This window comes from Poecile atricapillus, chromosome W (assembly GCF_030490865.1).
Source record: "Poecile atricapillus isolate bPoeAtr1 chromosome W, bPoeAtr1.hap1, whole genome shotgun sequence".
NCBI lineage: Eukaryota > Metazoa > Chordata > Aves > Passeriformes > Paridae > Poecile > Poecile atricapillus.
This window is the reverse complement of record NC_081288.1, coordinates 100,462,460-100,475,318: the sequence shown is the minus strand read 5'-3', so window position 1 is coordinate 100,475,318 and position 12,859 is coordinate 100,462,460. Positions and strand designations below refer to the sequence as shown.

Genomic DNA, 12,859 nt, shown 5'->3' with positions numbered 1-12,859 from the left:
CAACAGGCAAACTACAGACCGTGACCAGGAGGAAGGTCATCAAGTGGAGGAACCTTCAAGTGATGACACAGATGCAGAAGATGCGAGTGATCACTTGGATGGTCCCTCTACAAGCAGACGTTGAACATCTTGCTGATTTTTTTCTTTTTTTTTCTTTCTTTGTAGAAAGAAAGGGTGAGATGTGGACCTGATTTTCTGAGTCTGAGAGAGTTTCCAGCCTGTCAGTGGCTGATCTGTTCCCAAGGGAAAATCCCTTGAGAACATCTCTCGCTCAAGGACTATTTTTCTAAATAATTTATAGCTTTCAAAACAATATTGTACAGCTGTGATGAGTGTGTTTTTCTCTTGTTCCACCAATGGGACAAGAGTGGTGCTGTTGCCTTTACCAGTCATGTTAAACCTGTATCATAACACCCTATAAAGAAGCTGAGAAGTTCGGAAATAAACCCTTCTGATGATCCTCGCTCTGCCTGTTGCATTGAATCCACACTCTTTATTTCATGTCCAACAGTGACACTCAGAGTAAAGAATTTCTTCCTAATATCTAATATAAACCTACCTTCCTTCAGTTTAAAGCCATTTCCCCTTCTCCTGTTACTGCAGGCCCTAGTAAAAAGTCTGTCATTCTGAAGCCCCCTTTAAGTATTGAAAAGCCTCAATAAGGTCTCCCCTGGAGCCTTCTCTTCCCCAGGTTGAACAACATCAACTCTTCCAGCCTTTCTTCATAGAAGAGGTGCTTCAGCCCTCTAATAATTTTCGTGGCCCTCTTCTGGACTTGCTCTAACTCCATGTCTTTCTTGTACTGGGGGCACCAGAAGTGGACACAGTACTCCTGGTGTGGTGTCCTGAGAATGGAGTAGAAATGGGGCATCACCTTACTTGACCTGCTGGTCTCCCTGCTTTTGATGCATCCCAGGATATGGTTGCCTTTCTGGGCTGTGAGCACACATTGCCAGTTCACATCCACTTTTTCATCCACCAGTATCCCCAAGTGTCCTTCTCTGCAGAGCTGCCCTCAATTCATTCATCTCCTAGTCTGTATCAATATTGGGGATTGCCCCAACACAGATGCAGCACCTTGCAGTTGGCCTTGTTGAACTTCATGAGGTTGGCGTAATGGGTAAATCTGAATGTATGTGGAATATGTTTGAAGATGATTAATGAAAATATCTATTTGTGTCCTCTTTTTTAGGTGTATATTATGATGGGAAGTGCAGCACTGGTGTGCACAGGCTTAGTAATAACACTTATTCTGAAGTTTGGAAGATATTTTAAGTTTGGGATGAAAGGTAAGTAGGGTAATTTTTTATATTTCCTGTAATTGTTACGGGCTGTGCAAGTTTATGTCATAACAGTCAAGATGACTAGATAAAGTGCCATCACATTTTGTGTTTCATTTATTTGTCAGCTAAGATCAGAGACAGATGTAGATAAGAATATAAGTTTTGTTTGGAATAGTCTACTTCTCTGTTTTTTCTTATCACAAATCCTATTTCTTTCTCTTCAGCTGCACAGCCCCATGCAACACTTCCTGGAATAAAATGTCACTTGAGTCACTGTAGGGAAGTAGAAGATAATAAATTAAAATTATTCTGATAAGATTTTGATTAAAAATGTTTGGTAACAATCTATGCTAGAGGTACTTCAGACAATCCTATAAATGCTGCCTTGATGTGATAAATTGTATTTGGTCTGGCTGTGATGGGTTTAACTTTCTCCATAGCAGCCCTTAGAGTGCTGTGTTTTGTATTTGTAGCTAGAAAGATGTTGAGAACACACCAGTGTTTTGGCTACTGCTGAGCCACACTGGCACAGCATCAGCACTCTCTCTCCAATCCCTGCCCAAAAGGCCATCAGGCTCGGGGTGGGCAAGAGGATTGGAGGAACATAACCAGGTTAACTGACCCAAACTGGTCACAGGGATATTCCATACCATATTATGTTGTGCTCATCAACAAAAGCCAAGAGAAAGGAGGAGGAAGGATCAGCAGAGATGAAGTATTGTGAATGACCATAACACATTCCCCATCCCCCTGTGCTGCCCGGGGGCTGGGGAGAGATAGTATAGAAGATTCATGAGTGAAGTTGAGCCTGGGAAGCAAGGGGGCAGGGGGAAAAAGATGTTTTCAGTTTTTTTTTTATTTTTCACTCTCCTGTTATTAATTGGCAATCTTCCCCAAGCTAAGTTGGTATAGCAGCTTGGTGGGCACCTGACAGCCTGCCAACATTAATCCACGACATGTTCTGGAGATGCAGACATTCAAGACAGGGACAGTAATTGTGAGAAGTAATGGGCAAAACATGGACTGGACAGTGGCAAAGCAGGGAGTAATTGTGGAGAATTTTTTTTTTGTAAATGTGATAAGGGGACAAGGAGTGGAGTGTCTGTAAATTGTCCACTTTTGTCAATGTTGTAATGATGTTCTTCTGATTTTGGTGTAGGAAATTCTTTCTGTTGATATAACTGAAGCTTGTGAAGATTTTAGATTGGGCAATGAATGTATATTTTAATGATAATTTTTAAATGTGTTTCACAGAAGTCATCCCTGCATCCTCCTTCACTACCCAAACTTTGCCAAGAGGGGACCATGCACTTGCAGTGCTTTCTCATGGATACATTTTCTTGAGTTTATGTATTTGTCTTGGGAAATGGCAGGTGGAAAGACTAGCAAATGCTCAAGCCCTTATGGAAAGGGAACTAACAGCTGTTAATTAATTAATTAATTAAATTTACAGCCAGACGGAGACACAGGAAACACAGAGGTACTTGTCCTAACTACAGTATGGTATTATTGTACTGATGTTGTCAGTCTGTGTCTAGAGACATTGATGAAATTGTATGTTAGAAAACAAACAGCCTTCCATCCCAACCCAAAAGAAAAACACACACACACACACACACACACACAGTTATCTTGTTGAGAGGCCCAGAATGTGCATTTCTGTGTGGTAAAGGAGATGAGCTTTTGATCTGAAGATGTGTACCTGAAGATCTGTGGAGAGAGTGGTAAGTGTTATAAATACACTCGAGAGAGTGTTAAAGTTTAATAAAGGGAAGTTTTATTAATTATAGCAAGCAAGCAATAAGCAAAATACAGCGCTGGACAGCCGGGAAGCGATCCCGCTTCGCCGCGGCCGTGCTTCCGTTTTCCGTGTGCCTCTTTTTAATCAGTCCGGCTCTCCGGGCTCTCCGGTGACGTGTCCTTTCTCGGGTATTTCTGCGCATGCGTCTTCATCGGTCTAGGGGTTCGTTCTTTACCTTATCTTCCTTTAACCTTTCTTCACTGTTCTCTGTAAAGGCTTAGCTCAGTAACTTTCTGGAATTCAAGGAATCTTAGCAAGGCCATGATAATTATACAAACATCAGTAACAATCTTGATTTTACAGAACATAGCATTACAGAGTATCATATCTGCATGTCTAGTCGAACAAAAGGGTCTCTGTTTATCACAGTAAGGGGTTTTTTTGGTAGGTTCCTGTTAATCTGTCCTTCCTCTTGTGCTTATGATATGGTACTACACAATTTTTTTCTCCATAGTAGTATATTTTGATGATTTTGACTTGATCTTGACCATGCTCTTTTCAGAGATATCTACTATATATTTGGTATTTGTATATATTCTGTGTAGAAGAGAGTTCCTGTTACAACCTGCCCTAGAAGGCGAGGGTGACCCAGGTTCTTGTTAATAGATCCTTTAAGGGAGATTAGAGTGAAATGATACCAAATGATCAGTGTTTGTAAATATACATATGTAGGGTTTATTGTAGAATAATTTGGTTGCACAGGAAAGCAGATATGCAGCCATTTTGGTTGTTAACTATAGTAATATGGCAATATAAAAACATAAAAATATCACTTAAGAAAATGTATAAGAAAGAGAAGGAAAGTATAAGAGTAGAAAGATCTCACCACTTGTAGGCCTCACAATGAGACTTGGTTGTTACAATTTGAGTGTTTGTTGGTCAAAGTGATAATCTCAGCCTTCGTTGCAGTGGTGGTTGTAAATTTTCCAGGTGGTGGTGGAAATCCCAAAGAAGGGATGGGGAGAAATCCCCAAAACACAGCCTCTGTTGGGTTTACATTCACTCAGATTTAGGAACACCTAGGTACCTCCCCTGGGGCAGGGAGTTTCAAATGGATGATGTAATGTTGTGGATCACAGGACACTTTGGGAGTTTCCGACACTTTCGAGGATGATAGGCTGCTTATTACATCAGAGCAGTTGAGTCTATTATGGCCCATCAGCAAAGATGAATACCTCCAGGCTAAATGTGAATGACCCTGATACTTCCCTGCTGAGGGATGGGACCACTGTGCTATTTAAGATGATTTATTTCTCAAGTAAGCCAGATATCAGTCTCAAAGGCATGAGATTTGGAGAGAAGCAACAAGTCAGCCATAGCGCAAAGGTAGTCACGGGTTTTTTCTTCACACAGCAATATATAACATATTGGTCCAATAGACAGTTAAGATAAAACTTGTTTCTACTTAATAACCTATCACCTTTTCCTAATTTTGCCACACTGCATCTGTCTTTCAGCTAATAAACTGATAGATCACATACACATGCATCTGTAAATCAAACCCTTCAGTGTCAGTAGGAGTTTCCATTTTTCTGTTTCCCATGTTTTCCCAGCAGGGGAGTTATCACAGCTGAGTTCACTTGAGTAGGGACAAAGAGACAGTACCTGCCTCACAGGGTTTACCTCTTTCCTTATCTCCTTCAACACCCAGCTGTAGGCTGAGGTGGCAGGTGTACACACCCTCTGCACCTGGGTGGTTACTTTGCACATTGGTAGCTTGCCCCCTAATTGTTTGGGCCATCAAGCATTCCAATCTCTCTTCCAGTATCACTTGTGGATACATTCTTTTCCCCAGACCTGGGATGACTGGACAATAATACCCCCTTTATCCATCTCAAGTTCCCATCACAGTCCAATCTCCAGTTAGTAGGCATATTTAGGGAGGGGTGGGCTTCGGTGGTCAAAGATGAACAGCTGTTTCTTTGCAGTTTGCTATAGTGAGCAAGTCCTTTGATTATTTTAGCAATGTTTAAACCATTAACCAGTTCAGTCTCTCACAGTTCCTAGAAGATATGAGAGATGAACAGAATAGAAATGTAGATAGTAGCACAGATTAGTTTGCTAGGATGGTAACCTCCTTTTCTCTCATCTTCTTTTGATATGACACAGTTTCTGGGTTTTGGGGTAGCATTTAAAGAGAACAAGCATTGTGAAATGTCCTGAAAAAGAACATGGAGCCTGTGGGATAGAAATGGAGAGTTTTGGTCAAAGACTAAAAAAGACTGTCTAGAACTGAACAGTGTCTCAGTAGAAATTTTATTTTTGGCTGATGATTTCTGAATTGCATTTAAAGACCTGGAGAAAATGAAGCTGAATGAAAGCAGTGATAGGAACTTTCTGGTGTTTGGTCTTTAAAGATGAACACTTGTTAGGTTTTTGATAATTTGTGTTACACATTTCAAGACAGCATTGTTAAAAGAACTAGGAAGTCAACTCTATCTAAGGGAGAATGAACAAAATGGTATTTTGCATGGCAGTATAATAAACTACCTTCTGGGTAGCTGCTCACATGGTGGTTGTTTTTCAGTATCTTCAATTAGAACTACTCTCACAAAATAATGGTCTTGCATTATCAGTGTTTGACTTGAGAAGTTTTCTGTCGGAGAATTAGCCAGATTATCTTTGAGTAAGGATATATTTTTGGGGGAATAATATTTGAAATTATGAAAAAGCAGCAACTGCATCTGTGGTTTATTTATTTCCTGATAATTTGACCAGTGATGATTAGCAAAAACAGTAAAATGACTTCACTGTTCAATTACACCCTTTGAAAAACTTATCATTGGCATGGTATGTATGATAATGGTGAAATGTCACTGTGAGCTACAAATATAGCCTGAATGTTTCATCAGAAAGGAATGATATTCAGTTGTCCCTGAAGTGAACCTCAAACTTCTCCAAAGTTTACAGTCATGCATGACCTTTGCAATGTTGGCCTATCTATAATCCATCCATAATCCAAAGTCCCAGAAACACTTTCACAATTTATCATCAACAGCATTATTGAATTTATTTTAAAGCAATACTTAAAGACTTGAGATTAGAACACCATATTGATGTGTAACAATCAGACTGATGATAAAAGAATGCCTGCTCTGAAGAGCTGGCAACATAAGCATATAATGAGAAATAACAAATGAAGATAAATAACCTGGGATAGTTGAGCATGTTGAAAATAAGGCAAGGGTCAAGAAAAATTTTTACAGTCAATACTGGTCAGTATAAAACGTTTAAAATGTGTATCTTGGAAATTCTGGGTAAAAAATCAAATCAACCACCTGTGAACGCTAAGAGTGGTTTCTCATGGAGTTTAGTGAGAGTAAAATTAGCCTCAACACAGCATACAAACATCATTTTCTAGTAGGTTCATCTTAGCATATGCTCTTAGTAGGGAAGTCAGAGGGAATAAAATATCTAAAATGCCATTGAAAATACTTATAAAACAAGGTAAATAAAATCTTCCCCAAAAAAGTGAATGACTGGCATTCATGAGAAGGAATGTCCTCAGTTACATAGGACAAAGATGCACAAAAGGTTGTGCTTCATTTTTCAGTTATCATGTGAAAACACAAGATCAGATACTCTATCATTAAATATCCTCCCACTCTTCTGCAAAGAGTAGTTTAGAAAAAGACACAGTAGTCACTTGATAACTGGAACAGTAAAGCTGGCACTCAATACTATTTTTCATGTTATTGTGCATAGTATCCTTCTGGACAAAATGTGCAGCACACAGCTGGATAAACACATCATGTCAAGGGTGAGCAACTGGCTCACAGGTCAGGTGCAAAGGGTTATAGTAAATGGGGTGACATCAGACTGGTGACCTGTCATTAGTGGGGTTCCACAGGGCTCCATTTTAGGCCCTGTGCTCTTCAACATCTTCATAAATGACTTGGACACAGGACTGGAAAGAATACTAAGCAAGGTTGCAGATGATACAAAACTGGGAGGAGCTGTTGACTCCCTCAAAAACAGAGAAGCCCTGCAGAGAAACCTCAACAAATTAGAGGGCTGGAACATCCTCAGATGTTCACCTTTTGACATCTGTCTCTGGGCAGGCACAGCGGAGGTTTGGCTAACTCCCAGGTCAGTTTCTCCTGGCCAAAACCAGGAGCCTGGTTCCTGCTGGTTTCTTGTTGTGGTTTTAAACCAGTAATTAACAAAAGGGGAAAAAATATTACTTATTTCTTGTTGTGAGATATGGATTAAAACAAGAGCAAAACAGGCATAAAACTTAAAAGGAATAAAGAAAGTTTATTGACAAACTATAATAATAAGAACACCAGAATAAACTTCCAGAAAAACCTTTTCATTTCTTACTGCCTACCATTCTTTTGTTCACATGACAACAGAGACAGAAACTTTAGAACTTTGATGGTTTAAACAGTCCTAATTCCTTCTACAGTCCCTTCACCAGTCTCTGTAGAGAAACAGAAGTTCTTTTCTGTTAATTTATGGAGTTTCTCACAAGAAAACTATTTTTGTTATAGTTTTCCGTTTCCCTGATATCAGCTGCCCAGAGCTGCTGTTATCAGAGCCCACCCCTCCCATTCCACATCACTCTGAAATGTGTTATGGGTCATGAGTTGAGGGATAGCATTTTTAAGGATAAGTTATTCAAAGGCAAAAAGTATTCTTCATCTGTTTCTGTGAGCTTCACTAGAAAACAGTTTTCTCATTGCCTCTCAAGGCTTCAAATCTCCCAGCACTTCACTATACCATAATTACTCTACTTTTTACTCAAATTTACACTTTGAACACTCTATTCCTCCCCATACTCCATCATGAATTAAAGGAGTTCTTTTCAGGACTTCATTGTCCATCCCCATAGTTTTAACAGAAAGATATTTCAGCTTAATTAAAGCATCTTCTTAATTCTCTACCTTTCTTGAAGCTTCTTTTCTTTCCTGTCATTGGTAGTTTCTAAAGTCTCTTTTCATGTTGATCACTCTCCTTTTCTCTCTCTGAATAAAAAGATTAATCCGCAAGTCTCATCTGGGTAATGAAAGAGTTAAAATCCTGCCCAAGCTTTTGTAGATGGTTCGGTGATCTCTGCTGAACAAGAGCTGGAGCCGTCTGCGATGGAAGGTTCTTCATAGCTGCTCTGGAGAGCGTGGTCGGTGTCTCTGCTTGCTGCAGGCCCAGAGCCTCTCTCCTTCATCACTTGGCAGTTTCTAGTGAATTCCATCACGGCAAAAACTGCAGCGGAGCCAGGGACCGGCCTGGCCCGGCCAGGGCCCGGGACAAGCCCCCCGCAGGCCCCATCTCCCAGCCGGGAGACATGGCAGGCCCAGCCCAGCCCCTGCCCGGCCGCATGGCCGGGCAGAGAGCGAGAGGCCGGAGCTCTGCTACCTTTCACAGCCAGGAAACAAAGAGAACCTAAGTGCCCTGACTTTACATCTTAAAGTAGGGTTCACAAGTTGATCTCCCTTTTCAATGGTTAAAATTGCTGTCAATCCCCAGTAATGACCAATAATTGGTCAGGAGAAAAGACTCCTTTCAGTCCCCAGCAACTTTAACTTTCTTAAAGGTAAAGTAACCCCATGACAATATGTTTCTCATATCAACCCCCCCTTTCATTCCAGGGCTTAACTTTACTCACAAGTTCTCTACCTCCTCCCCCCTGAATGGAACAGGGGTTGCAGTCAGTTCATCCCATATGGTTTCTGCCAGTCCTTCCTCCTTAGGGTGAGGACTCCACATTCTCTCCCTACTCCAGCATGGGTCCTTTCCATGGGGTGCAGTCCTTCAGGAACAGGCTGCTCCAGCCTGGGTCCCCCACAGGGTCACAAGTCCTACCAGCAAACCTGCTCCAGTGTGAGTTCCTCTCTTCATGGGTACACAGGTCCTTTCAGGATCCTGCTCCAGTGCCAGCTTCCCACAGGGTCACAGCCTCATTTGGGCATTTACCTATTCTGGCATGGCATCCTTCACAGGCTGCAGGTGGATCTGTGCTCCACTGTGGACCTCCATGGGCTGCAGGGGCACAGCTGCCTCACCATGGTCTTCACCACAGGTTGCAGGGGAAACTCAGCTCCAGCACCTAGAGCACCTCCTGCCCCTCCTTCTGCACTGATGTATTGGTCTTCACAGGTGTTTCTTTCTGTCGTGGTTTTAAAGCAGTAACTAAAAAATTACTTATTTCTTGCTGTGAGATATGGATTAGAACAAGAGCAAAACAGGCTTAAAACTTAAAAGGAATAAAGTAAGTTTATTAACAAAACTACAAGAATAAAAACACCAGAATAAACTTCCAGAAAACTCTTTTATCCCTCACTACCTAACCATTCTTTTGTACACGTGACAACATAGAGACAAAAAAAAACTTTGGAACTTTGGTGGTTAAAACAGTCTCAATTCCTGCTAGAGTCTTTTCATCAGCCTTTGTAGAGAAACAGAAGTCTTCTTCTGCTAATCTATGGAGTTTCTCACGAGAAAACTATTTTTGTTTTTGTTTTCTATTTCCCCGATGCCAGCTGCCCGGAAATCTGTCATCAGAGTTCACTCCTCCCATTTCACATCACTCTGAGGTGTGTATGGGCCATGAGTCTAGGGATGTCATTTTAAGGACGAGTTATTCAAAGGCAAAAGTCTTCTTCATCTGTCTCTGTGAGCTTCCCTGGAAACAGTTTTCTCATTGTCTCAAACGGCTTCAAATCTTTGCCTCACTCTGTTCCAGCACCTCACTGTATCACAATTACTCTCTCTCTTTTACTCAAAATCCACACTTTGAACACTCTATTCCTCCCAATATACTCTGTCATGAATTAAAGGAGTCTTTTCAAAACACTATTGTCCATCTCCATAGCTTTAACAGAAAGATATTTCAGCTTATAAAGCATCTCCTTATTCTCTCTTCCCCATCTAAAACTTAACTCTTTTCCTCACTGTTTTTGGTGGTTTTATGATGTCTTCTTCATGTTGATTGTCTCTCTCTCTGCCTCTCTGGGAAAAAGGAGTAATCTGTACGTTTTATCCAGGTAGTAAAAGAATTAAAGTCTTAGAAAAGCTGCAAGAGTTCATAGTGTCAAGTTTCAGTCCAGCAGCAGAAACTGAAAACTAAGCCAGGCTGGCCGGCTCTGCTTCTCCCCCCCCCCCCCCTCCCCCACCCTCTGTGGCCTTGTCCGGCCTGGAGGGGGGGGAGGAGGCCAAGACAGAGCCTGTTACCTTGTCAGAAGCTGGAAACCAAAGAGAGCAAGAGAGCTCTGACTTTAGATCTTAAGGGTGTGTTCACAAGTTGATTTCACTTTTCAATGGTCAAAACTGCTGTCAATTCTTAGAAATGACTGATAATTGGTCAGGAGGAAAGACTCCCATCAGCCACCAGCAGCTTCAACTTCCTTAGCTCCCAAAACCACCTTAAAGGTAAAGTCACCCCATGACACTTTCACATATTCTCACTCTGGCTGAAGTTGCTGTTGTTTTTTTTCCCCTTCTTAAATATGCTATCACAGAGGTGCTACCACCATCTCTGACTGCCTCAGCCTTGGCCAGTGGTGGGTCTTTCTTGGAGCCAGCTGGCATTGGCTCTGTTGGACATAGGGGAAACTTCCAGCAGTTTCTTACAGAAGAAGCCCCCTCCCACTACCAAAATCTGGCCATGCGAACTGAATACACCTGTAGGTATTGTTTCTCTGTCCTTTCATTTGTACCTTCCTTTATTCTTGCATAAGCAGAACATCAACTTAGTGATATCTGAGAGAAGATTTGATGACACAGTGTTCAAGTTATTTCTTTAGTTAGGTAAAATATTTTAGGCTGTGCCTATTGAAAGCCAGTGTGCATTATAATAGAAGCTGCAAACTGAATAACAACTGGCTAGTTTTACATAGTAGTTCTGCTATACTTCTGCTGAGTATGAAAGTACATCTCAATCAACACAGCCAAAACACCCTTTAGCTTCCAGCAGAAGCTGTGTCCTGTTTGGAGTACTTTTATTTGGACAAAATGGCCAATTTAAATGGTAATACTCTGATTCCATGTCATTAAACCTAAGCAAATGTGCATTTCAAGCATCAGTTTGGCTTTAAGTGCTTAGAAATATTAATTCATAGTTTCTCCTCTATGGATGCTAAATGCAAGAAAGCAGGCAGGGAGCACAGAGCCTGTGTGAAACTAAGTCACACGAGGTTCTCACTCTGGCCTGAGAAAGCATAAGGAAGAATCCAAACAGTCCTTGGAGAAGGACAACAACCTTTGCAGGCGTTGTTTAGGATCCTTGTTGTTTACTTGCAAGAAACAGTCAAGGGGTGTACTACCCAATTGACCAATGATGGTGATGTGTTGCTTTAATGACCAATGAGTTTTACCTCTCAGACCTGTCTATAAAAGATGATCTGGAATAGTAAAACTTGCTCTCTTGGGCAACCCAGCTAAGAGTCTGTGTCGTACTTTGCCGTTCCTAATATAGTGTGACACCGCAGGATTAAAGATGGCAAATCAGATATATTTATATTAAATGAATTATGTATTATGACTAATGATTAGAGAAAAGATCTTCAGAATTATTTACAACACAGTATAAAAGCTAAAACTACTAGTATAGTATAGTATAGTATAGTATAGTATAGTATAGTATAGTATAATATAGTATAGTATAGTATAGTATAGTGCCTTATATCAAAGCAATTATATTGAAGCAATTCTATTAAAGCTAGCAAAAAGAAACAATTATTAAGTAGAGATTGATGTAACTCACCATACCAACAACACTCATGGGTAGATCTCTTTCACTCAACCTTGAAGAGTATCCTTGAAGGGGCATCCCTCCTTCAAGGGAAGAAACTTCGTACACACACTCCAAGAATGAATATGTTAGAAGAACCTACCATATGAAAGTGGACTGAACTTTTATAGTGTAATGTGATATGGCTGCCAGTCATATGTCTCCAGGTCAGCTTGGCAGCTTATCTGCCAAATCTTTGCCTCATTATCAGGATGTTAATTCGGGGATGATGAGCCAGACTGCTTTTAGAATAATTCAACACCAAAAGCAGCACATTACATCCCCACTCAGCCCACCACTGATAGCTTGCAAACTAGGGCATTGTTTGTGTTGTTTGACCACATTCCAAGGGCAAAGAGTCCTGCTACAAAAAACATCTTAAGTCATTGCCACCAGTGGAAGAAAGGGACTCTCTCAGGCATTTCTTTACAGTGGAGTAGAGCAGTGGGGTAGCATTGGCCCCAAAGGGAGTGGTCTGGGTTGTATGGTTGCAGTCAGGTCGAGCTCCGTACTCTCTTTTTTGTAGACATTTGTGTTGGGTTGAAATAACAACAGATCTGCCCAGATCGGGTTGGAAACAAATTTGATCTAAGCATATCTTGCATTAGGTACAGAGCCACTGGTCACAATGTTGCTTGGTCTGTTCATGTGGTTGTGATACCTAACCCGTTATATACACACAAATATGCACTATGTGCTCTTTGCAATGCTCTTTTTCAGAGCAGGGAGACGGTTCAGGATTGCTTTGTTGTACTGTGAGATGTCAATTTATGACATGATAATATCAACATCAAGGCAGGTAGTTTGAGATGTGTATTCAGTGTTGCTCTCCTACCCTTACCTTGGGTGCAACCTCTGGGAGTCCATTAATAATAGTGCTCAGTCTGTGGGGGGAATAGGGGAGGATAGTTTTCCCCAGCTTTTCATCCCCTTTTCCTCCTTCAGGCCTGTTACAACTACTTTTAAGAATTTTGAATTCCCATTGAATGTTAAGGAAAGCATGCTCTTGTTGCTAAGTCTGCCAGGTCTCCTCAGTGCAGTCTGCAC

At 41.1% G+C, this 12,859-nt stretch overlaps 1 protein-coding gene across 1 annotated transcript in view; it reads left to right on the top strand.

Annotated features, from left to right (window-relative positions):
• Positions 1-12,859, top strand: part of LOC131591640 (BDNF/NT-3 growth factors receptor-like) — a 660,084-nt gene that overhangs the window by 177,910 nt on the left and 469,315 nt on the right. The window contains exon 12 of the mRNA XM_058862552.1: positions 1,193-1,289. Coding sequence (XP_058718535.1) covers positions 1,193-1,289 — 97 coding nt within the window. The remainder of the gene's footprint in view (positions 1-1,192; positions 1,290-12,859) is intronic.